Genomic DNA, 26,336 nt, shown 5'->3' with positions numbered 1-26,336 from the left:
GAACGTTCCTACGATGAAACCTCTTCTCTAATTGTTCATATCTTGGCTTGTGCTAATCGAATTTATGCCGATTCGTTTTTATCGCACGTTAGAGACATTGCCTCAATCTAGTTCACCTTTATCAACGCAAGCATCACTGTTAAAGATTTTTTCAAACGTTTCCCCTCTTTTTCCAACTTTTAATTCCAACGGAACGAGTCGCAACGTGTACATCGAGTTTATCGATTTAGTCGAAATGAACATTCTATAGAACTTGTTATTTTCGATACGGGGGTGAAAAACAAAAATTGAATTTTGTACACGTAGCCCATACATGCGGAATACGTCACAGAGAGAATTGCAATTATAAAAATTTCGTCAAATATCGTTGTGTTTGTGCGCTTATATTCGTATCGTATACTGTACGTACGTGTATATAAATTTATATACTGTACCGTACTACGCTGTTAAAACTTTGCGGTATATTTATGCGAGAAGAAGTTAAATCTACTTTCAAATTTATTCAGGAACGAATATGGTATTGTTGACGCTTCCATTCGGCGTACATTCTGCTCGTATAAATTGACCAATTGAACTCAATGATTTGATTAATTTCTCAATTTTTAAAAAAACTTTCCCGTGATTTTGTTCAGCATGATTCTTGGTACCCGAAGAATCACGAACATTAATTCTAACAAAGAAGAAAACTTTCGAATACGAAATATGAATACGAAAATCAAATCATCTGTTTAAAAAAATTTAATTAATTCGTAAATTGCATAGGTAATAGTTATTGGAAAATCCTACCGAGTTCTAAGAAAAAATACAATCGAAGAAACCAAAGTTTGACAAATATTCGTGATCACACTGTGCGTTTCAAAAAATTTCCCACGGCTTTTCCGAGCGGGAACTTTTTTTTATTTGCAAGGAAAATTCATCGAGGCAGTCTGTACGGCCATCGGAAAAGCCATCTGTTGCTATTCCAAGTCGCGTCGGCATTAGAGAGTCGATTTGTTCGGCACGACGCGACCTGTCGGTAGGATTACCTAGCGCCAACAAATGTGTAGCAGAGAAATTTTGCGTTACCTGCATCGCTCTGCGGCTCGAACAACAGTTGCCAGGCCAGGAATGGGATGATGACAGAGGCTCGAGTTGCGAGAGATAACCGCATGGCTGTGTCGCTGAAATAGAAAAAATGTTCATGAGAAATTTGGATTTTTTCAAGGCTGGAAAGATCGAGAAATTTGCAAGTCTGCTCATCGGCAGCAAACTACTAATTTGAGGAGGTTTTGACACACCTTTGACAAAGATGACAGTAGATATTTAAGGGAGGTTTTGGGTAATTTTGTTCACTCGACACTGACGTCAGTTCACCGACTCCGACATCAGCCTCGATTCCTGCCTTACCCACAGTCATTTTAACTTGATTGTCAAAACACAAAGAAGAGAATGAAAGCCAATGTTTCATTTTGAAGAATCGCAAAAAATGACAGCATAAAATAATTGCAGCAATTAAACGTAGGCCTCTCGTATTTGCGCAAAAATGTTTGGGATGAAAAATAAATTTCACATGCGATCCGCATTAACGAATCCATTGAAAAAAGCTGATACGAAATTCAAAAACTAATATTATATATTTTTCGCAGGAATTTTCATCTGCAGGGAAATGAATAATTGAATTGTATTCAGTGGAGGAAGCCTTCTTATTCCTAATACTACTCATCTAAGAAAGTCGATATCTCAAAAAATAATAATAAATCGATATTGCCATTCATAGGATATATAGTGTATACTCCCTATCAAAAGATGCTAAATTTTCAGAAATATCGAAACTGTGCTTTTTCAGGAAAACGACTGTTTATTGATTTTCAAATCACTATAATTTTTGCAAATTTGTTAATTTTTTGGATTTTGATATCTGATCTGACGGAGTGTGAGATTTTACGTATTCCAAAACAAGAATTTTGAGAAAAACTCGAATATTGTCAGATTGGCAGTTATTTTTCGGAAATTATACTTCAGTTACGAGGAATTATGGAAAATGACCTCCGCCGGCCTGCATGATTTGAGATGGATTCAACCTCCTATTAGCGAGTCTGTTATTGGAAAGAAAAAAACGATAAATGAATTATTTAATAAATAAATGTATAAATTAATAAATTGTCTATCGGTAAGAGTATTCTTATCGGAGAGCAAGTATCAGATAAGCGTATGACCGGATTGTGGGTAAGGCAGGAATCGAGGCTGATGTTGGAATCGGGGAGCTGACGTCAGGGCTAAGTGAACAAAATTACCCAGACCCCCCTTATACATCTACCGATGATGCTACAATTGTTTAAAAAAAAAAAATTCCTTGATTAGTATGAAATTGGGACAAGTTCACATTTTTCGACAAAATCGAACGAATTATAATCTTCATAAGATTTGAAAGAGAAAAAAACAGGTTCCTTAGAGAACGAAAAAGGCTCGCGTATAAAAATGTAGATAAGTCAATTATTGAATGACCGCCATTTTTTAAATTCTGCCAATTATGATACACGACAATCATGTAGCAACGTACGATACTTATTATACAAAGTCAACGAGGTTTTACCAATTGTCGCTACAAAATCTATTGATAATTTTATATTTTTCACATTTCAATACAGACAATTACTAGGATAAATTTAGGTATTTACGGTACGAATAAACTACCAAAAATTCTCCATGATCATTCGTTTCAAAGTTTTGGTTTGCCGAATGCGATAGCAGGACAAGATTCTTGTAAAGGGATAAAGAAATAAATGCCAAAACAGGTTTCTAACGCTTGGCAAGTATCAAAAACGGCAGGGGCTTTCCACACCAATTGAGTAAACGGTTGACCATGACATTTTTTAATTTCACCAAGGATTTTTTCTACGTCGGTACGACCCGTGAAAAGATTATAAGAATTTTTATAAAATAAGAAAAGAAACTTTTGATTTCCGAAAAGAAACATTTTCACGCAAGATTCAGGGTGGGACCATCTCGATTCATAAAAATCAATTTGGGTGTTTTTGATATGGGTTCAAAAAAACCACAGGGTAAGGAAGTGATTCAAAAAATTTGAAAAGTTTTTCAGTAGTCGTACTAACGTAGAAAAAATTCTCGGTGCAGTTAAAAAATGTCATGGTCTACCGTTTGCTGAATTGGAGTGGAAGGCCCCAGTAGTTATTTTAAAACTAAATTTTTAGCAATTTTGACAATCCGTTTCTAACGCTCTCGAAATAGCTGCCATCAGTGCAGATTCCAACAAACGACACAAATCTGTTTTAAAGAGACCGTCGAGCGCAAATCTTAAACATCTCGTAATTAAAAGAACAGCTGAGACTCTATGCTCCGCTCCCCCCCCCCCCCCTCCCCCCCCATGGGTAGTATAACTCACTTTGATGATATGTATTTATTTCGTGGACAATTATTCACGGATGAATAATTTTATATCGCAGCTAATTATACAGCCGCGCACATCTTCGTGTTTGTCAAAATATATGATACAGCTTGAAGATCATTTCAAGAAAAAGGATGCGTGGCTGATTGATTAGGTAAAATAAGAAATGCGAATGAAAAGAAGAAAAAACTTTGCCGAATGAAAAACTAAAAATCTCGGGGTTTTTGTACCTATAAGTAACTTATGCCGATTCGAACCTTGAGGTGGGATTAGGGTTAAATTGCGATGAAATTCAGACAATATTTTAAGCTCAGTTGATGTAGGACGAGGTTCCCTGGAATACCATCTACGTCTCCCGACATAGGTGAACCAAAGATTCGTCTTCTCTTTCTGCGTAAGCGCAGAGACGCGTGCGCCTGTTCCTAGATCCTCTTGGCTATATAAAAGGGGACACTTGTTGAGCGATGCTCATACAGCCACATCGGCCAGCGTAAAATTTTCCGACAAAACTGGTGATTGTAGTTAATCAGAAAATCGAGCATTCAGGTTTCTTCGCAGATACCGAACTTATTGAAGAGCCAAAAGTGAACCATCAACAAGGTTCGTAATTTTGTTAATTTCCTGTCGTAAATAGAACTAGTTGTAACACCCGAATTTCATCTCTACGGCTATTTATGAAAATTCTCAGTCTCTAAATGTAAAAAGTATCACTACGTATTGTCTTAAGATCATTGCACTAATGTTTTAGTGACAGGAAAAAAGACGCAGACAATCAGCTTCGCATAATTTCACGAAGTCAAATTTTATTACAAATTTTTTTATTCAAAACCGTCACTTGATTCCGTTTGTCAATTTGAAAGATCGAAACTCGAAGAATTTATAAAAATCCTTTCGTGCCCAAGCTTCGTCGTTGGTGATTCTGGTAGATCGAAATACTGGCGAATGCATTTTAAGCGTCTTGAAGCAAAAAGAACGAAGCGTTAATTTGTGAAAGATTGTATTTTACTGCAAAGTAAGTATCAGAAACGAATTGTCTACTCTTTTACAATTTGTTGATACGAATTTGGTTCGATTATTGCAAAATCCCTAATAGCCGATCAACCAAGCGTTTAAAATGCTCCCCGACATTGACTACTGACAACGAGTGATTCAATTCAACAGCATTTCATGACGTGCGAATTGAAAATCAAACACTGATAAACTACAAGCATGTCACTAGTTTATTCACGTGATTCTGCCAACATTTAGCTGATTAATTTTTCGAAGAAAAAACATTACGAGACACCTAAACTTGATTTTTATTGATGAGATGTGCTTTTAAACATCGCTGTAGAAAGTATTACACACAGTTTGTAACAGATTTGCTTTGGCCTGATTCAACGAAATCCCAAGCTAAGATAACCATGAGATATACAAACCAGCGCCAAATCAGTCTGTCGATATTGTTAGCGGCTCGACTATCTTACCCCTTCCGACTCCGACTTTTCTAATTTCCCGTTTCTTCTTTCGCCGTTCTATCGACTCGAGGGTAAGAAAATGGAGGAAAATGGAAGTAGAAATGACTGTAAAGTGACTTGCTTTTTCCCCTTTTCAACGGCATTTGGAAATTTGTCGCCACAGGACGCGTGGCGTGTGATCGTTGCATTCTACGGGTATAATCATATGTTTCATCTAAGAGAATAACTATTAGATCAATGAGAGTTATGCGTACATGAAACGATCAACTATTGAGAGATTGTCCGTGAACTTAAAGTGAAGGAAATTTTCAGGTGTGGTTACTGTACAGTTCTGAACTATTTTCATTTTTTTAACGTAACCGAAGAATAAAGTACCGCGTGTCAGATAAAAATAAGTTTGTAGGTGTAACCAGAGAATCTAGCACGCGTTACTCTCTAACTTCCCGTTTCTCTGTTTTCAGAAATAAAAGGAACTTGTAAATTGTAAATCACCGTGAAAATGAAAAGTTGAGTTTTCAATAGATCTTCACGTTTTCCCCTCCAATTATTTTTAGATGTACGTATGTGATCAATATTTTTGACCGACGATATCTCGACGAGTTACCGGATTTCAATGATTTAGGTCTAAATTTAGAACTGATTAGATTTTGGCTTTGATCGATTCGGTACGTTTTCAATGATTTAAAGAACGAATTTACAGGAAATCAAATAAAAATGACGATATCTTGAGAATGAATGAACGGATTCGAATGAAAATTATGTCCATGAAGGTCAAATTTGGAAAATCTAAAATGGCGAATCCAATATAATAGAAAAAAAGTGAAAAAATATTCGGTTTTTGGTGGAAATTAGTATGCGCAGGTTTTTTGGGTCACCGGTAATAAATTCAGTCAGAATTCCAAAATTTGTAACGGTAGATCCATTATAGTGGTTCAAAATAAAAAAAAATCGTAATGGTTTCATGTAATGTGGTATCCAAGGACTTTTGAATCGTCAATCACGATTCTGAATTTGTAGTTGGAAATTCGAATTGAATATTAATATTTTTTTGTTCTGTGAACTTGGAACCTGCAGCGTGAAAATCCTAAGGGCGAGTTTTTTGTTTTTTTTTCTTTCTCTTTGACTGCCATCGCTTGTATGATTTTTTCCTAATACTTGTTATAATAAAAATAATAAAACGTTATTTGCGTCATTGTCAATGGTTTCATCGTCCAACATCGTCCAACTGCAGATGATCCCTTCAAACAATATTTATTTTAGTGAAATTACTTGCGGTTATTTCCAGCTGAATAGCTTAGTGAAAACGCAGCTGACCTTGTGCTTGGCTTATGTGTAAGACTTTCCGCTCCACGGATTGCTTATAGTTGACGATGGCTTCCTTTATCGGCAAATAATTGAAACCGTTAACAATCCAATCACGAGTCATCGAATAAAATGTTGTTACAATTCTCCGCAGTATCAGTCACATTATTCGTAAAATTAAATCGTAAAATTGCAGCCTGAAAATATTAAAATTCGGATAATTCGCTAGATAGACGCGACTGCGATTTGTAAAAGATTTCATCGCGAGGCAGCACCGTTTTTCGATATCGCAAAAAACGGATGAAGTTAAACTCAAAGTCGACGAAATGATGGGTATAAGCACGCCTGCGGAGCAGTGACCCCTACCGGTTAGTGGGATTCTCTGTTTAGTAAATGAAGTTACCAACTATCCGTCCCGCTGTCCCGACTTGTTTATTGTCAGAGTCACAATGGCTTTGGAAATAATCGTCAGCTTCGGACAACCGGATTTTATTCGACGTTCAAAACCCTGGCATGTGACCTTATGATTCGCAAAATTGTGACGTCATTATTGGCGGACTATTCTACCGTATACGTCTTAATGGAAGTTCGCGAATAGAGAAAAAAAAAAAAAAAAATCACTTCACCTAGACTTCTCAAAATCTGTATGTTATTTCCTGTTCGAATATCCTAGAAAGTGCTCATATGTAGAAGAGTGCAAAAAAAAAAAAACAAAAAACATACATGGATATAATTTATATGGTGCCGGATTTGGTTAAAATGCTCTGAACTTTTTTCTTCTGTAATATTTGTAAAAACTGTGTGGTCACGTGCATATTTTTGTCAAACCATATGATAAAGCTAATTTTCTCCTATTCGTTATACGTTGTACATGTGAAATAATTATAATTTACGCAAAAAATTGTGATGGAAAAAAATTCACATTAGCTCGTATAAGTATTCAAAATTATTAGAAACGCGTGTGAAAACTTAATTAGTTGTAAGAATATTGTAAGGATAAAATTCAACAGTTTCTAAAACGCTATGCGTCGCGTCTTTAGATGATAATTTATAACGTAGTTGATGCATTGTGACGGAGACGTGATTCTGACGGAGGATGGTGAGGGCAGATATAACTTAATGTACTAGGTGTATCAACGGTTGTAAGACTTCGTCGGGAGATGTCCATGCCCATTTGTTCGCGCATCGAGAAACCTGAAAGTAGCGCTGACGAGGTTAAATTCATTTTCATGGCCAAGCGCAATTCCTCGGATTTTTCCACCCCTGCGGCTGATAATACTTCACTTTGTGAATTTCAATTATACAACCGCGTTGTATCCGCTGCGTCGAGAAATCGAAGTCTAGCTGTTTAACCGATGAAAATAATTTTCTTTCAGAAAAATAGCATATTTTTATCCGATGTTGAATACAACTGTACAGGTTGTACAAGCGAAGTACAATGATTTAATGCGATTTAAGTTCTGAACTATCATCAAAGCGAATAACTCAATTTATCAAAGGTCGACGCGTCAGAATTTAAGGTTTCAATGAAACTTGCGAAGTTTGATTTGTGGCATTAGAACATTTATTGGGTTGAAACAAACGGGAAAAATAATAAAATCTAATGTCTTCTCATAAAAGATGATACAAAAAAAAAATATCATAAGTAAATTTATCAACTTCACGGATACAAAAAATTGTGGTTTAAGCAAATGGTTGCTTTTCAAGATTCATTGAAATTACTTTAATAATGCAAAGTCGAATTGAGCTATAAGATAAAGAAACTCAACCGTTATCACTTAGCACACACGATAGTTGAGGTCAAATCGTACCGATTTCCAACTTTGAATGTATATTTCCGGTAATCAACGATGGGAGCGAATTTGAATTACGTTAGCTTATTTAACTAAATTTTTGACCACCGCTCAATTCTTACGTACGATTGTTTACTCAAAATAATTATAAATCAATATTAGCCTGTGACATTATTCTGTTAACATCGTTAAATATTTGATTTTAAATCAATGCATTGATATTGACGATAATAAGCAAATCACAATACTTAATCGGTTACTGAAAAAATAACTGTGTCAGTAACTTTGCAGAAAATAGTTATCTGAACCAAATGAGCCACGGTGTAAAAATGAAATTGAATGATACGTGATCGTGAAGCAAAGTCGGTTGTCAACACAATCGTGGACACCATTCCAGCCGAAAATGCATCGGCGATTTTTGATATTCAATAGGTAATAAACATTTTAAGATTGGATACTGATCACTCATGTTTATACACAAAACTGGAATGAAATATTCTTCATTCTAATTTAATATTATTCGTTAACTTTTTGTCCTTTACAAAGCGTGTGAATTAATGATTGTGTGAGAGATAACCCTTTCCGAAAAACTTGTTTCTGCAGGATTCGTTCCTATGGGAAAATAATTCAAATTATTTCAATAATTTCAGAATTATTCGTCTGGAAATTGCATTTGAGTGATTTACGGCACTCAAAGACTAGATTAAGTTAGGCCATATTCCAAACCACACACATGATTCCCCGAGAAGAATGCAGAAAGGCGACTGTATCACCCCGAAAGCTAAACATGAAAAGTTGAGTTTTCACTAAATCTCGCTGTTTCAACGACCAAAAAATCGTGCGGGTGCGTGTGATGAATTTTTTGTCCGACGCTATCTGAACAACGAATTATCAAATTTGAATAATTTTCTTCTCAATCGACAGGGCTTTTCTTAACTTAAAACTGATCCAATCTTAGATCTTCACGGAGATACAGTTTTTGAGTTGCTTGAATAATAAAAATGCAAAGGAAAAAAAAAAACAAAATTCATTTGTCAATGTTTTAAGGGTCAATATAATACTACCTGTCACCAATATAACTATCTGACGTTAAAGCTCTGAATTGCTCGCAAAAATTCTTCTACAGTAGCTCACACTGGCCACTATTGGTCAATTTTAACACTGACAATTTTAAATAAAAAATAAAGATTCTTGTTTCCGCGCAAAAACATTTTGGAGAATCGATTCCCTCTCGCCGAAATCGCGAATTGCAGAGTATTCGAGGAGACTGACGAAGGGTGATCGGTGGTGGGAAAAATATTCAGTTCTAGGGCATGTGACACTAGCCTAATAAGCTCGAACGAATAATGACTGTCGGTCGATGAGAATCCTTACAACCGCCTCTCGCATCGGTCTCCTCCCCCTGATAACTTATACCGCGATAAGTTCTTGGCTGACGGCATTCGCTTCGACGCCGGCTGCCCAGGTCGCAGAATCTTTCGTCCGCTACCTGGAAGCGCAGGTTTGCCACGAGCCCGAGCCGTTTGAAAATTTTTCGATTTATACCCTCGATCATCTCGACTAATGCGTGTAAAACGGTGCGACCGCTGCTTCGAAATCTGGGTCCTATGATTATCCACATCTGAATATTGAAATCTGTTCAACGTCTCTGAAACTTCAATTGCAAAATTTTTATAAATATCAAGACACCGTTGATATTTGTGTTGCAGCCAGGATGGATCTGGACGATTACCGCAGACACGGTGAGTTTCTCAACCTTCTAACACTGTTGTTTTCTTTCTCCTTTTGCGCTCCGTAGCTTCGATTTCCTCTCGTCTCATATTGCGGAAATAGAATTGTTTTATTTCGATTGAATCGAAATTTTGTAGCAACAGCTTAGTGACTAATAGGTCACGCAAGTGATCAAAAGTTCCCGCATCGACTAATTCTAACTTGTTCGATTGAAATAAAATTTACTCACGCAGAAAAAAAATTGAAATCGATTTAAGAAATTTGAATCGCCAATTGTGTAACCTTCTTGTTATTAAATTGATCCGAAAAAAATTCAATTCAAACGCAATACAAATTATTCCTTTCATATAATTATACTAATGCATGCGATAGAATCAAGTAAACTAAATTGGTTTGCTTAAAGAACGCTATTTTACTCGCTCTTATAACGTTACATTTTATTGATAAAATATATTTTATTCACTTCTGCAATATGTTTTTCCCAACTTAGATTCATTGAATAGGTTTTAATAATAAGGCTTCGTATATTATTATTATCGTTATATCGATTACGTGATGGCTAGATATAAAATGCATAAAGTTCGAAAGGAAAAGATGACGTGAAATAAATTCAAATTCAAAATTTCAAAAACCTACTCTTAACGAGTAATTCACGAACGGCCGTTTGCGTAACTAGATATATACATACATATGTATATATATACACCGATCATTCATTTGGGGACGAAGGATAAATGTTGGCGATAGACGGAACTCCTGGAAATCCTTAGGATTTAGGGATGGCACTGTAAGCCAATAAAGAAAATCAAGGCGCTATTACCCTGTACCTCGGTAAAAGAAATCCCAGTGAAATAGTTTAATACAGGGTAAAAAGAGTAAAAATGGTCTCAGCTGTATCGATGCTTTGCCAATAAAGTCAAATCAGAGACACGACTTATCGCTCATATACATAGAACAGGAGCCGATGAAACTGGAGGGACGACGATTCAGAAACGACGCAGAAACTCACGGAATAGGCCATGCACGGTTTATGGGAATGGTATTGCTGGGCTTACGAAACACAGCTGATGTTTCGCTACTATCGGAGGAACGTCCGTCCGTTTTAAGTGCCGCAAATCGTTACGGAGTTCGAGACGACTGTATGCGAAATAAAGATACTTTCATGCAACTGTAGTCGAAAATGTTTCTTTATCGGTTTATGGAAAACATTCTCGTGCAACGTCAAAAATTTTTTCGCACGAATACGCGGGTCTGGGTAAAGTTTTCCTTCAGCCAATTTAAGAGTTTTCACAAGCATTGCTTTTTTGTTTTTGTCTCGAGTTAGTACTAACTAGTATAACGGACTTCGAACTACCTAATACGATACGCGACATTTTTACTGGTGCATGAATTATTCCACCGCCTCGAGTGAAAACCGATTCGGTGCAGAACAACAGCTTGACCACTCGAGTGCAAGTCGATCGAAATTGTTCGATAGAAAAACACAGTGTGACGTTTAAAAAGTAATTGCAGTTTCTCCTTTGATTGGGAAGTGATTAACAACTACCGTAGACGGTGAAAGATGTTATCTCAACCTATTTCGGCCTTTTTGTTTTCTTTCAATTCAATTCTTTGTGCAAGGTGATTGGAAAATCTTGACTTTGTTTTTTCAATCCGCAGCACAATCATCCCCCCAGAATTCAAGGGAACCGGTACGTTGCGAGAACTGATTATTATTACGTAGGTTGCAAATATCGATTTTTATCTCAAGTACCAAAAGCTCTCGAGCTTCCGATAAATTCATGGTCAATGTTTAGATACTCATTGAACACCGTAGGCCATATTTTACATAATTAATCAATTTTTTTAATGTAGAACATGTCGTCAATTTAGTAGACTTTTAGGGAAATTTAAGAAAATTGTATCGTTATTTCGCACATGGCTCAGCGAAAAATGAAAAGACATGACTTCGGAAGAGAACAATACCCTACGAAGTTAAATCCGACTTTCGACGCGCCTTCAGCCTTACGTACAGGCAACTGATTTAAAGTTCAAATTGATATTTGCGTCCTGTGACAATCAGTTTCCGTGACGTAGTTGACTCTTCGATAACTTTTTCGAATTCCCTAATTACTCATCATTGATATTGATCGATTATAACGAACCGTGCGCCTGACGATGGATAGGATTAAACCACGATCCGATGCCGATGAGTTTGACAAGGTAACGACGCAGCGTTTGTTTCTCGAAGGCAAGGAAATGGTCGACTACATCGCCGACTACCTTCAGACCGTACGATCTCGACGAGTCTATCCCGCCGTGTCTCCCGGATACCTTCGCAACATGTTGCCTGCCTCGGCTCCCGTCGAAGGTGAACCCTTCGAGGACATAATTGGCGACGTGGAGACCTGCATCATGCCGGGCATCACACACTGGCAAAGTCCGCACATGCATGCTTATTTTCCCGCCCTTAATTCGCCCGCAAGTCTACTCGCCGACATGCTGGCTGACGCTATAAACTGTTTGGGATTCACTTGGGTGAGATTCAGCCTTCTTTTAATCTCGATCGTTGACGTTATGTGTTAATTAAATAATGCATGTACTATAGTTGGTAAATTGACTGTTTGTTGTTATACTCGGTGAAGGGAAAAAGATTAAAACTTAAAAAAGACCCGTTTTCATGTCCGCCAATCCGAATTTCACGAGGAAACCTAGGGATGTTCGCTTGGATATCGGATGAATGGTATCGATTCGTCGACATTGATTTCGAGTTATTTCTACCTCATCGTGCGATTTTCTTCTATTTACAGGCTTGCGGAGTGATTCTCTTTGATTTTCGATATTAGTATTGTAACAGATTCACGATCACTTTCGATATGGACAGAATGGCAAAAATTTACTGGAAATCAGTGGAAACCAATTAGAATGTTGGGAAATTAATGAAAATCACTTCGTAATCGGTCAGCAGACCTATTTTTGTTAATTGTAATTTTGAGCTCGAAAAATGAAATCGGCCAGATTCAAATTACTTCTTGCTTATAATTGTTTTCGATCTTTTTTTTCGCTGACCGGATAGTTAACAATGAACTTTGTAATGTAATGTAGCGCGACGATTGTTCCTAATTTTCTTTCTTCATTGGATCTTAAAATTGCGAAATTCGAAAATGTAAATTGAAAACAGCGAACCAAACTCGACGAACAAATCCAATTCTCATGAAAAATGCGAAAATCTTTGATTTCTGTATATTGGTTGAATCCATCTGATCATCTAGCTATAGAAGAATAACAACCTTAACGTGTACCCACAGGCTTCGAGTCCAGCTTGCACCGAGCTCGAAATGATCGTGATGAATTGGCTGGGAAAGATGATCGCGTTGCCTGAAGAATTTCTCCATTCTCCGGGGCGATCTGGCGGCGGTGTGATTCAAACTACGGCCAGTGAGGCAACCCTGGTTTGTTTATTGGCAGCCAGGACCAGAGCGATCAAAGACAATCAGAAGATACATCCGGAAGAGTCAGCTACCAACATAAATGCTAGACTCGTCGGATATTGTTCTGATCAGGTGAGATGGAAGTTCAGAAAGATCTTCGCTCAAGAGTATGTCGAAATTTTCGAAAAAAAAAACAAAAAAAAAAAAACTCTCGATCATTAGTTTCAATGCGACAAAATTGATGTTACAGTTTCGTGAATTTTCAGGAGTTCGTTTGAGAGTGAATCCAATTCAAAACTCGGTCGAAAAAGCTAATCCCCCGTAAGAACGCACGCGGTATTTTGAAATATTCATAACTACAACGCAAGTTCCCTAAATTTTAAAAAAATTTACGCATTGGTGTATCATTTTTTTTCCCGATCATTTTTTTCGACTGAAAAATGCTGATTTTAAGAGCTTCCAAAAACGATGATTTGTGTAACACGCGTCAATGCGATGGGGCATTATTGATAGTCAATGAACTCATCTCGTTCTGTTCTCATTGTTCTGTTTTTTCAAACCAGGCACACTCAAGCGTCGAAAAAGCGGCACTCATCGGATTGGTTCAAATGCGTTACGTTGAATCCGACGAGAACCTCAGCATGAGAGGAGACAAATTAGCCGACGCCCTGGAACGCGATCGCAAAGCGGGGCTCGTACCATTTTTCGTAAGTAATGAGGATTTTGAGTTCTGCAAATACTAAAGTCTGGACCTTGTTCCAGAAAAAAAAAATGTATACATATATATATACAGGGTGTCCCTAAATTGAGGGACACGGACCAGCGAGCGTGATACCTGACTGAAATGCAACCGAGAATTTCTTTACCGGAAGCTCGTCCGACGCATAGTTTTTGAATTATTAGCGATAGCGTTAGGCCAATCAGAGTGCACCATTTAATCTGGATTTGCCGCCACGGAAATTGCTGTTTTGTTCGTCTGGGTGAATTATTATTATTCGGTTACAAAGTAAATATCGGCACCTCCCCTCACTCGCTGTTGTACCCCTTCTCGAGCGCTGACCTCGGTATTGTTGCCGCGGCACACGCTGCCGGCCGCACATCCACGGACGCACACTCGTGTGTGTGAAAATAAGCGAATGCCCAGCTCCACAATACTACGAAACACACATACACGAGTGAAAACAAAAATAAATCTCGAAATAAATCAGCGGATTCAAGATTTAATGTTATAAAACACTTCCAATCATCGATGTATGCATAAAACTAGAGATTTTAGATGATTGATATGCCGTTAGGGTTCATAATTAGTCATTCAATCAATCTGAATTATGCTTTCCGAACATTTTTTGTGTCTTTGCAACATAACTTTTCCACTAGTTTGAAATTCATCATTGACATCCGATTTTTCAATAATGCGAGGGAACAACTCGTTGAATTGACGTGTCAATAGGTTTGTAAATCAATAACAATTCACCTGAGTTAACACAAAATAACTGAATAAATGAGAATTCACTGAATCACTAAAAATGATAACTGAAATCATGAGAATTATTTGAGATATAACTGAATTAGGAAGAGTTGTAATAAGTCAAGTCACTTTGAATAACTTTAGATTTGTGCCAAAATTTTATGTTTAGAGAGAAAAATAATTAAATTCAAATAAAAAAGTAATTTTGAATCAAGAAGAAGAAAATTTCCAAATACCTGAATTCAAATGAAGCAATTTGAATTTAATAAATCTATCCGAATTTGAGGAGAAATAATAATTATTATTTGGACCAGAAAAATGAAGTCGAATTACATGAATAAATTCAATTAATTCAACTCAAAAAAATTTGGTGTCATTCAAATTCCTAGTTATTTCCTCGTCGATTCAATGTGGGTCTGGAGCCGCTTGTTTACTCACACGAACGATGCAATACAGTATCGATGTATGTGGTTCAAGTATTAATTACTCAAAATTTATCAAACTTAAAAATATTTTGAATAAGACTATGAATTATCAAAATATCTCTTCTGATATTAAGACTATACGCAGAAATTTACCAAATCGATTACCCTTTTACCGATCTTCACCAATTCAATCGAGCCGTGTCCGATTATTTTGTTGAAATCGATTAATCAATACATCGATTATTCTCAGATAAGTGGCCATCACTAGCATTGATCTCAACAATTTCAACGTTACTTGCCACTCCAGACCCACATTGAATCGACGAGGAAATAACTGGGAATTTGAATGACACCATATTTTTTTGAGTTGAATTAATTGAATTTATTCATGTAATTCGACTTCATTTTTCTGGTCCAAATAATAATTATTATTTCTCCTCAAATTCGGATAGATTTATTAAATTCAAATTGCTTCATTTGAATTCAGGTATTTGGAAATTTTCTTCTTCTTGATTCAAAATTACTTTTTTATTTGAATTTAATTATTTTTCTCTCTAAACATAAAATTTTGGCACAAATCTAAAGTTATTTAAAGTAACTTGACTTATTACAACTCTTCCTAATTCAGTTATATCTCAAATAATTCTCATGATTTCAGTTATCATTTTTAGTGATTCAGTGAATTCTCATTTATTCAGTTATTTTGTGTTAACTCAGGTGAATTGTTATTGATTTACAAACCTATTGACACGTCAATTCAACGAGTTGTTCCCTCGCATTATTGAAAAATCGGATGTCAATGATGAATTTCAAACTAGTGGAAAAGTTATGTTGCAAAGACACAAAAAATGTTCGGAAAGCATAATTCAGATTGATTGAATGACTAATTATGAACCCTAACGGCATATCAATCATCTAAAATCTCTAGTTTTATGCATACATCGATGATTGGAAGTGTTTTATAACATTAAATCTTGAATCCGCTGATTTATTTCGAGATTTATTTTTGTTTTCACTCGTGTATGTGTGTTTCGTAGTATTGTGGAGCTGGGCATTCGCTTATTTTCACACACACGAGTGTGCGTCCGTGGATGTGCGGCCGGCAGCGTGTGCCGCGGCAACAATACCGAGGTCAGCGCTCGAGAAGGGGTACAACAGCGAGTGAGGGGAGGTGCCGATATTTACTTTGTAACCGAATAATAATAATTCACCCAGACGAACAAAACAGCAATTTCCGTGGCGGCAAATCCAGATGAAATGGTGCACTCTGATTGGCCTAACGCTATCGCTTATAATTCAAAAACTATGCGTCGGACGAGCTTCCGGTAAAGAAATTCTCGGTTGCATAGCAGTCAGGTATCACGCTCGCTGGTCCGTGTCCCTCAATTTAGGGACACCCTGTATATATATATATATATATATATATATATATATATTTCCCCAATCTGAAACAGTGATCATCGACTGAAGAAATGATTTGAAAATAGACGCGGTTTGTGAAATTCTTGCCAATTCCGGCTACAAGTTTTCCTGCACTCAATTTCTTTATGTCTATACATATATATATATGTACTCGTATGTATCAAATACTAAATCCCGAGAAGTGTTTTTCCTCATTTATCCTGCAGCAAGCTGAGCGATGTCGATGCGTAACCGGTGACGGAGAAGCAATCTTCTTACTCTCGCCTCGCGCCCCGATCCTCTGGCCCAATTAATAGCGTCTTATTGTTATTTCTGTTGTGCTGTGAGCACTCTGGTATTATTCCCTCGGCTGTTGCATCCTTTACAGATAGTTGGTCCCCGAGGGACTTTTGTGGGTAGATACCTAAGCTGGTGGGAGTTGTTATATGTACCTAAGGTTCAACCGCAAACTCATTATTTTTACAAGACTTTCGCCTCAATAAATTATATCAGTTCTCTTCTGCTGAAGGAGCTTCTCCGATCAGCTGTAGAAAAACAACATACCTATGCGTTATTATGGCAAATTAGCCGAGTTACGTATGAAACTAATTTACTCTCAAATCATTGACGTCGTATTGATTTCTGACAAAAACATCACGAACTGCAGTTTCAACGCAAACCTGTGCGCTAATATTCGGCAGATCAGATGATGTGTCTACTACGATCGTAACACTTTGAAGCGATAACCAAAATTTGGCATTCCATTTTCGAATCATTAAAAAATTAGAAACACACGTTTCAACGAATAGAATGGATGTACGGTGACTGCAGGGAATGCATATTTTTATTTCAGGTTTGCGCAACCTTGGGCACGACTGGAGCGTGTTCCTTTGACAGTTTGAAAGAAATTGGTCCAATCTGTAAGTCGGGAGATGAAAAGAGGGGGTATTCAACCTAGGATTTCTATTACAATAGTTTGTCGCAGCACCGAGGGTCTGACCTTTTTCCTTTTTTAGGTGCTAAACACGCGCTTTGGTTACATATAGACGCTGCCTATGCAGGAAGCGCCTTTGTTTGCCCGGAATTTCGTTCTTGGCTCCAAGGAATCGAATACGCCGACTCCTTCGCCTTCAATCCGAGTAAATGGCTAATGGTGCACTTCGATTGCACCGCGATGTGGTAAGTCTTGGGCCAAGTTTGTGAATAACCCGTTTTTTCACCCTCCTCTCGCATCTGACGCGAAGAAATAACTGAAGAAACTATGAAGTTGGTGATAAAATTACACACACGGAAAATGGACCGTTTGCTTATGTCATTAGGGTGAGAAGTAGCCAAGCCTTGCATCGGACATTCAACGTGGAACCATTGTATTTGAAACACGAAAATTCAGGTAACTAATATTTATTAACAATTTTTTCACCGCAGATACAAATGAGAATAAAAATTTGAGCACTTTTACTGACCAAATTTTGTTCGTAAAATCCACAAATCTAGGTGCAAAATATTATTTTTAGTAATTCTGAGTGTCTCAGAACTACTAAACATACTCATATATATATATAATATATAATTTCTCTGTCAAAATTTTATAGAGAAGTTTAAAAAATTCCAGATCAATATTTCCGGAATTTGGTGAAAATCTATTTCCTTGTGAAAACCTACATTGTTTCATCTTACACTTCGCTAAGACATGCTACACAAATTTAAATACATCTATCGCGCTGTAATCAAGATCAGGACCGGATTGTCACGTTTATTTCATAATAATTAATCTCACCTAATGCAAATAGGGTTCATTTCTATCCAGTAAAATTGTTCACCGTGGTCAAATTTCAATGGAGTCAATTAAATTATATTTCCTCTAACCTACAAAAGTAACTGGTGAATCGTATTCTAAACTTTGCTCGTTTCTTGAACCGCTGAAGCTTCGGAAAAATCCTTGTAAAATGTGTAAACTTGTAAAATTCTGTTATAAAGGCGTCCAAAAATAAAACTAGAGCCCAGTTTTAGTTTGCATCCGTAAAAATATTTTGCAGAGTTACGTAAAAAAATTTACGAAATATTTTGAACAAGAACGAATAATTTATTTCGCACGATGCCGATGAAATTGGAGTGATATTTCATTGCTAATCATTCAGTATTCGACTGCGTAATTAGAAAAAAACCTAAATATTTTTCACTGTGATTTTGTCAAAATTCGGAAATATATTTCAGGTCTGGCTATCGACTATATGGTGAGTTATTAATTGAGATTATTACATCCAAAAGAACTGAAAATGAATACACCAAGTTCGAACAAATCGAACGATAAATTGACTATAAGATTTTCACGACACAACTTTGAGTAAATACTCACTATTTTAATATCAAAGAGCGCGGATTTAGGCAAACCCGATTTCTTCGATGCTTCCTTTTCATGCCGATTTGATTAACGTTAAGTGTGTTTCAGTGAACTTTTAAGATCATTTTAAATGCCCGTGCGTCGAATTAATCAGCTAAAAACAAGTCATTTATCATTTCAGCACTGGCAAATTCCACTGTCGAAAAGGTTCCGCGCCCTCAAACTTTGGTTTGTATTACGAAATTTTGGAATCACTGGATTACAGAAGCATATACGAGAGGCAAGTCTGTGTAAAGATCACAAGTCGATTATTCTTACAACGAGTATTTCTGCCAAATGACCACAAGATTTTATTAATGGGGTGGATACTTGTAAAGGGTTGGAGAAGTGGATTTTAAAAATTTATACCTCGACAGCGAATAAATGAATTTAATTGCTGTTTGCTTTATTCAAAAGTCTGTAGACCGAGCTTTCTTTACATACTTTTTTTATTGGGATTAATTGATACAAAGATTTATTACTGATAATAATATCAACGATGATGTCTCGAAAATGGCTCCACCGATTTACTTCAAATTTGAAGACAGTATTCTTGGATAGTTTATCTTCTCTGCCACAAATCGTAATAATTAATAAAAAAAAATTATGATAATTAAGAAAAGCGACCTCGTGACAAAAAGGATAAACAATCCAAAAATATTGTCTCCGAATTCGATGTGAATCCGTTGGACCATTTTAGTGAACTGCAAAATAGTCGGCGTTATGGTCAATAATAAAGCTTTCTATAGACTGATTGTAATAAAAACAATATTTGAACGAAGCTCGATCCTCACATTCTTGAATAAAAGGCACCTGAATGGAATTGAATAATTGATTGTTGAGGGATAATTTTCCAAAATTTATCCACTTTTTCGGCCGCTTACTTTTATAATATCCATACCCCCAAAAATTTTCTAGCATTGATCTTGAAGTAAGATCTAGTGATAAATGAACGATCGATCATTTGTAAAAATACAAAAATTGGGTTACTCCAGGGCGTCAGATTAGCTCAGAAATTTGAAGCTCTGGTGCTGGGCGACGCTCGCTTCGAGATTCCAGCTCCGAGACATCTTGGAATGGTTGTGTTTCGTCTACGGGGCGACAATTCGCTGACCGAACGTTTGCTGAAGAGAATGAACTCGAGAGGGCGAGTTCATTGCGTCCCTGCCGCTCTTCATGGAAAATATGTGATAAGATTTACCGTGACGTCAACAAGGTGTGTACACAAGTTGAACGGCGCGTTTTGCGTCGACTATTTGTCAAGAATTATATCGACACGAAGAAAGCGCAGGTAGTTCAGGGTTAGAACGATTTGCGATGACTTTACTCTTTCCTTCGACTTAACATAGGCAAAAATCCAAATTTACTTGCATTTTTCACATATTTCTTGCCGTACCTTTTCGGGTTACCGAATCCGATGTTCAGGTCATACATAGGAATATACATAGGTACATACAAAGGAATAACAATTCGGGGATTTCAAATTCACAAAACCCATGTCTGTCATTTTGGTATTATTTGTGCGTGAGTAAATTTTGGTATAAAACTGTTTCTGTGGTTTATAAGACTTCCTTTAAAAGTGCAAAGCAGCTGAAAGCTTGGAAAACGTACTCGTACGCGAGTTCGTGGAAATATTTGCGGATAAAGAACAACTATTTGAACTATTTTAAAATTCCAATATCTGATTTTTTCAACATCAGAGTGTCGTCGTTACAACAAATTTGGTAAACGCCGTTGAATTCAAGGACCCTCGGTCTTTAACTTGACAAGTGGGCATGTTTTCTATTACTCAGAAGTAACTGTTCATTTTTCTCCACATCTTGCATGATAAAATATCATTGCTCAAATTAGGAAAAAATAAAACACTTGACGTGTTTCAGAACCACCGGGGATGATATCCTGAAAGACTGGACAGAAATTCGAGGCACAGCCTCTGAAATACTGGGAACGATGAACGGATCACCGGCAAGAGTAAAAGTATCCCTAGCAGGTAACTCGTTTCGTTAATTCACAATTCACACAATTACATATGTATTATTTTCTCAGTTTAAAACAATAAAAATATATATTTGATAAAAAAGGTAAAAACGTTTCAGTTCCTGTTCTAACCGTACATAATAGGCGCGTATCGACACCTTATTGCTGATAATTGGCCAAATGAAATCATGAGGATCGCACGTGATATTTTCGTTGTTTTTGACCATACGCGAGGAGGTTCAGAGTTTTTGATTTGATTTTACATTTTATCCTCGGGAACTCGAAAGAAAAAGGTATTTACTTCAACGCAATATTTTTCCTAATTTTTTCGTGCAATCTGAGGCAAAGATGAGTCCGAAATTATCAAATTTTTACTTAGTTTAACGAAATGTAGAAAAAGAACAGACTTTTTCGCATTGAAAGTGATTTTTTTAAGGGATCAACGTATTTTTTCACTAAGTAGATCGGTCCCTTGAAATAAACACATCGTTGAAGTGTATATGGGGGATTTCACGTCAAATCGACGAATAAACGAGATTTTTTCCCTGACCACTTTTGATGTTTTCGCCAATTTACTCGCTTGAAATTCGTATTGAAAGCATCAAATCTGAATTTTTTCAAATTTTCCTAACCAGGCATTTTCTTACCACAGCTAGTCAAAACATCAGCTTCTGACGATTTCTCATTTTCTCAAGCTAACATAGCTTGAAATTCACATGATACATGGAAAAAGTTCGCCATCTTTATATGAAATTTCTAAAAATAAGTTTGTGCGATTTTTCGTGCCCCGTTAAAGTATAGTTTTGATGAAAATACTTCGAAAATCTTCTATAAAAAAATAATACCCTAATCGAATTGGCTGAAATTTTCACACTGCATATCTTTTTCAATACCAAAGATTCTCTCTAAGTTTTCGTAGTGGGCGGAAAAGTAGTTCAAAAGTTACAAGTAACAGTTTACATGGCATTGTGAAATGTCTCATCCGTACGTACTATAATGTCGCGTTACGAATGGTGAAAGTTCTACACTCGGTATTACGATACGCAACAAATATTTGAATTCTTACCTTGGATGAGTATGCTTCAAAGATATTGTTCTGCGGTACTAAACTCACATATCGTGTCAGGAATCGGGATAAATGATAGACCGAAGTATGCTCCTCGAGAAAAAGTCGACAATCGAGATTATAAACAAGACGCGCAACAATTGAAGATCGCGCTCGGGTGCGCAGCAATGCCACGCGCAGAGTGAGCAAATTGCTTGCCGAGTCGCGAAGTTTGAACCGAATTTTCGCAACTGTATGAATATTTGTTGATATATCTTCCGAACCACTGCATCACCCACTATGAAGTTTTCAGACCACCTTTCGCATTGAAGCAGGCATGCCGTGTATAAATTGTAACCCATTTTATTAAGAAACTTTTCAGTTACGAATAATTTGCACGCATTTTGTATCAAAACTACACTGAACGGGGTTCATGAAAAATCCGAAAAAATACTCCCGAGAAGTTCACAAGAAGACCAAAAATTTTTGTGGAGGGACTTTTTTCATATGTTGTCCAGCTTTTAAGCTACGTAGACGCGAAAAACCAAAACATTGTTGAAATTAATTTATTGGCTGAGTTGTGAAGAAATCATGTGTTGAAGAAATCTAAGAACATTCAAAGTTCATTTTTTCAATATGTGTGTAGTTTGATCGTGCGAAGGGGTAATCAGATTAAAATGGGTCGGGTAAACCGACCGTTCGATTTGACGTGGAATACCCCACATACGGTATGATCGAAATACTCAATTTCATCCACATAAATCGATAGCAACAAGATTTTTCGTTATGAATTCACTGCGTGAGGAATATCCAAGTGCGCACCGTTGAATATTGGATTACGATCAAAAAATCGGTAGACGTTACAAGATTTAATACTAGGACATCCGGGAAATTTACGCCTATTACCAACCTGACGATATATTATTCAGAATAGTTGGACGTTATTTAACTCTCACGAAAATAACAGATTTATTTCTTTTGCAAAATTAACTACACTTGATCATCCGTATGTGAACAAAACTATCACCAATATACTGTGTAAAAATAGTGAACGTTACAGAGAGAGAAATTTCTAGTTTTGGTTACTGTACAATACTGTCCTCAACTATTTTTATTTCTTACCGTGAAGGAAAAATATAGTTATGGGTACGAAATGAATACCGGTTTTCTAGCTGTTAAAAGAAAATCTGGTACGCATTTTTATTCCTTTTGATTATGGGCCTTCGGGATGTAGTTTTTCCTAACTAATGCCACAGTTTGATTTTAGAGCAACGATAAATTGATGTAAGAATGTAGTAAAATAAGCAAGCAAATTAAACGCGGACAGACAAGAAATTTTAATTTTGACAACTACGTTCACGCTAACTAGTTTCTTGTGGCACATTTTTCTGTGATTCTAACAATACTCAAACTGCTATTGTAATGCAAATCGTTTTCTACTCTACTAGAATTTTGTAGTAACTATAAGAATTGGAATTTTAATCCGTGTACTCGACATTTCTCCGTGTCATAATAAGAAGACACCTGTACATAAATTGTAATTTCCAGAAACACGTCAGAAAAATGAAAATTTTGGATCGAGCCTTCTGTTGGCCAATTCACCTATGTCTCCAAAAATTGTCAACGGCAGCTTCGCGGCTATATACGACACAGCCGACGTTTTCAACGAATGCATGAAAACCTTCGGACGTAATCCATCTGAAGCCATGGACAGCCCGGGTAATATGGAAAAATCCTTCAGGCATTTAATTCTCACAAAAAACTCAATTATGGCTATCAATGGTCGATGAATTAAACGAATATACGTCAACAAGCATAGTGAAGGAATATCCTGGGGATTTTTTTACCCGCGGCTCCTTTTTCCCGTATTTCAATCACACCAGTTTTCCAAGATTCTTTCACTGTTTCAGCTATGCGACGTCGCATTCGGGGCATTCTGATGTCAGGAAAACAATTCAGCTTAGATTCTCGCATGGATTTAGTACAGGTGAGTATATTCAGAGCATGTAATTGCACCACAATCAAGGTACGATGGATAATTTAAAAATTGCGGTCTACACTAGAATCTCAACACCGTATAAGTTTTTTGCTCAATTGTTGAACTAATTTTCACTTTAAATTTTTGAAAAGCTTCGATCAATTCATTTTCGAATTAACTATGGACCAAATCTTTTAAATTCTTCTGACCGACACTCGTCGAGAACGATCGCGTAGAAACTTTTGATACTCGTTAAAAAATGAAAACTGATTTCGGATTTCAGGGAATTGCAACGTGTTGCAAACCTATCGCGAATTCTGAATCGGATTTGCCTTTCCGAAAAGAAGACGAAAAGTCAGCTCACGGAAAGCTACAGTCCCGTAATAGTAGAAATAAAATAGATTCGTCCATAGGTGAGTTACACCTGTTAAAGGGTTTTTGAAAATTGCTTATTTAATAAGTAATCCCTGTTCAATCATGACGGAATTCAATTCGAACTTGCAACAATTACTACAAGTATTCAGCAAACGCTTTTCACGAATTCAAAAACTGACCTTAATTAAGGTCAAGACTTAAAACTCGTCAAGTTTTGGTTTTTAGATATACTGTCATTCAACTGTTGAATCGACTGTACAAATAATACTGCGTCTTACCAATCTTACGATTCCGTATGTGGTTCATTTCCAAACTATTGCTCGGCGATAGAAGTTTAATTTTCAATTTCAGAAGATGTCATCGAATAAACAGTTCCAACCAACAGGACAAGTTGCTAGAAGAAAAGCATCTGTTTTAACAAAATAATGTGCTGAATAGAAAAATAAACATTATTGAAATTAAAACGCATGTGTATGGCCATTGCGTCTGTGATCATACCTACACATCCCGATTGAACCTGTTAGATCAAATGAAATAAAAGTAAATTCTGTCTTTTATCGCTATATCTCATGGAGGTAAGTTACATCGACGTGATGATTTTTTGGTATAATTTATTATTAAAATTTATTTTGTCTCCTACATTCAATCGTTTTGTTGCATTTCCAAACTTGAGTCTATTATAATTTATTATTTTTTTTTTTTTTTTCAATATTATTTTGTAACACGCGTAAACACATAAGTTTTTTAACTTTGTTTGAAAAGAGCGTAAAATTATCAGTGAGTAAAAACTTAAAGGTACTGATATTTAAAACTTATTTTTAGAAATGAAGCATAAACGAGAAATGGCTGTGTACAAAACAATACATTATATACCGAACATATAATATATTCCGAACACAGTTTTTCTTATTCACACACATTTATATATATATATATATAAATCTGTGCAGAAGTTACTAACGTTTTGTCATTGCTGCTCTTCGCTATTTTGGTACGCGAGTTCTTGGCAATATTCGTTCATATCGAACTCCTTGGCTGAGGTTACAAACGGACCGTTGAACACACAGTGAACGGTTACAGTTTCTGTATATAATAATGCAGGCAGCAGCTAAAATAATAACGATGAAATACACTTGTTAGACAAGATATTCCGATTGGAATTAGAAACTTGCTTGAAACAATATTCCAGCTTTATTCATTTGTGATTCATGCTGATTAATTTATTCAAAATTCATATTACTTTCTCGATGTTTGTAATGTTTGGAATTACTGTAGATTATAAAAGTTGTCAAGATATTGCAGAGAAATGAGTAACACTGGTTAGCAAAAAATTGAGAGTAAAACAATTTGTACTCCAAACTAATTTTCGTAAATCATTGAGAATGACATCTGAATTGCAATGAAATGAAGTTTGAATAAATTAATTGCCATGATAGTTGGATTAACGTACCTTTGGCGTGAGCAAGAAGTACTGAGATCCATTAGATTTGCCTGTGATATTAACAATCAGTTCGAAGATTCGACGCTCGTTGATTGCGTCCATACCCTGAAAATAAATATTAAAATAACATGTTCGTGAGAACGTTGAATTTAAGAGTGTGAAAAACTGTAATAACTAATTGAATCACATGTTTGAAATGCCAAACACGAAGAATCTAAGATCAATCAATTTTTACTTATCTTTTCGGAATTCATTATGATAACCAATCACTAACTTAGTGATATGTAGTAAGATTTATGAACAGCACAACACCAAAAGCTAATAATAAGTCCCACCTGATTGATTTCATCGACACAACGGAATGGAACTGTCGACAATTCTTGTAAGGCGATCATGTATATCGCGGTAGTTACTGCTCTTTCCCCTCCACTTTGATGCGTTCGCGTTAATTCTTGAAGTTCATCAGTATCACGAAATTTTACTCGAATCTTTAGTCCGTATTCTTCAAAATCCATCTATGTCAGAGCATTATTCAAAAAATTGTTTCTAACAATTACAGGAATCAAATTTCAATTTCATAAAGGTGCCAGACCTCAACAATTTCCCAACTAAAGGCTTCAGGACAATGAGAAAACAGGAAATGTATCAACTTGTACAAAGGTTCTATGAATGTAGCACGCTTGATTTTCTTATTTTGGCCAACTTGAATTATAAGGAAAATCGATAAATCAGCAAGGAGGAGTTTGTAGGATTGGACAAAAATTACTC

The 26,336-nt window shown here is 36.3% G+C and overlaps 2 protein-coding genes across 9 annotated transcripts in view; one reads left to right on the top strand and one right to left on the bottom strand.

Annotated features, from left to right (window-relative positions):
• The window catches only part of LOC124303130 (structural maintenance of chromosomes protein 5), a 151,511-nt gene that overhangs the window by 118,262 nt on the left and 6,913 nt on the right, over positions 1–26,336 (bottom strand). For 2 of the 5 annotated variants that reach the window (XM_046759977.1, XM_046759975.1), the window contains exons 11-13: positions 25,904–26,083; positions 25,578–25,673; positions 1,066–1,160 (exon numbers count right to left, since the gene is read on the bottom strand). In XM_046759977.1, the coding sequence (XP_046615933.1) occupies positions 1,066–1,160; positions 25,578–25,673; positions 25,904–26,083 (371 nt within the window). Of the gene's footprint in view, positions 1–1,065; positions 1,161–16,391; positions 16,408–21,069; positions 24,522–24,862; positions 25,236–25,577; positions 25,674–25,903; positions 26,084–26,336 lie in introns of those variants that run through there. The other 3 variants (XM_046759974.1, XM_046759978.1, XM_046759973.1) reach the window with 3 other exon arrangements.
• Positions 3,863–26,316, top strand: LOC124303132 (histidine decarboxylase). Of its 4 annotated transcripts, XM_046759989.1 has the most exons (16): positions 3,863–3,985; positions 9,647–9,679; positions 11,899–12,185; positions 12,956–13,210; positions 13,642–13,785; positions 17,226–17,292; positions 17,389–17,551; positions 17,692–17,762; positions 18,587–18,606; positions 18,895–18,993; positions 19,748–19,968; positions 20,633–20,742; positions 23,323–23,493; positions 23,685–23,761; positions 24,036–24,165; positions 24,479–24,610. In XM_046759989.1, exons 2-16 carry the CDS (start codon positions 9,652–9,654, stop codon positions 24,493–24,495), a joined length of 1,860 nt encoding a protein of 619 aa, XP_046615945.1. In that variant the 5' UTR covers positions 3,863–3,985; positions 9,647–9,651; the 3' UTR covers positions 24,496–24,610. The 4 variants fall into 4 exon arrangements, 3 of the variants coding, with proteins under 3 accessions (XP_046615945.1, XP_046615946.1, XP_046615947.1); XR_006907839.1 differs by lacking the exons at positions 3,863–3,985; positions 24,036–24,165 and adding an exon at positions 26,128–26,316 and having other exon boundaries at positions 9,368–9,679; positions 24,479–24,702; XM_046759990.1 differs by lacking the exon at positions 3,863–3,985 and having other exon boundaries at positions 9,368–9,679; positions 24,482–24,563.

The sequence above is a fragment of the Neodiprion virginianus genome, chromosome 4 (genome assembly GCF_021901495.1).
Source record: "Neodiprion virginianus isolate iyNeoVirg1 chromosome 4, iyNeoVirg1.1, whole genome shotgun sequence".
NCBI classification, from domain to species: domain Eukaryota; kingdom Metazoa; phylum Arthropoda; class Insecta; order Hymenoptera; family Diprionidae; genus Neodiprion; species Neodiprion virginianus.
The sequence above is the reverse complement of the archived record's forward strand: the minus strand, read 5'-3'. Positions and strand labels throughout refer to the sequence as shown.

Bases quoted from the DNA above. Each gene is read 5' to 3' on its own strand.
- LOC124303132 (XM_046759989.1), top strand. From the start codon at position 9,652: ATGGATCTGGACGATTACCGCAGACACG. The intron at 17,293-17,388 runs GTAAGTCGGGAG...TTCCTTTTTTAG, and splicing joins GAAAGAAATTGGTCCAATCT to GTGCTAAACACGCGCTTTGG. The intron at 20,743-23,322 runs GTAACTCGTTTC...TGTAATTTCCAG, and splicing joins AGTAAAAGTATCCCTAGCAG to AAACACGTCAGAAAAATGAA.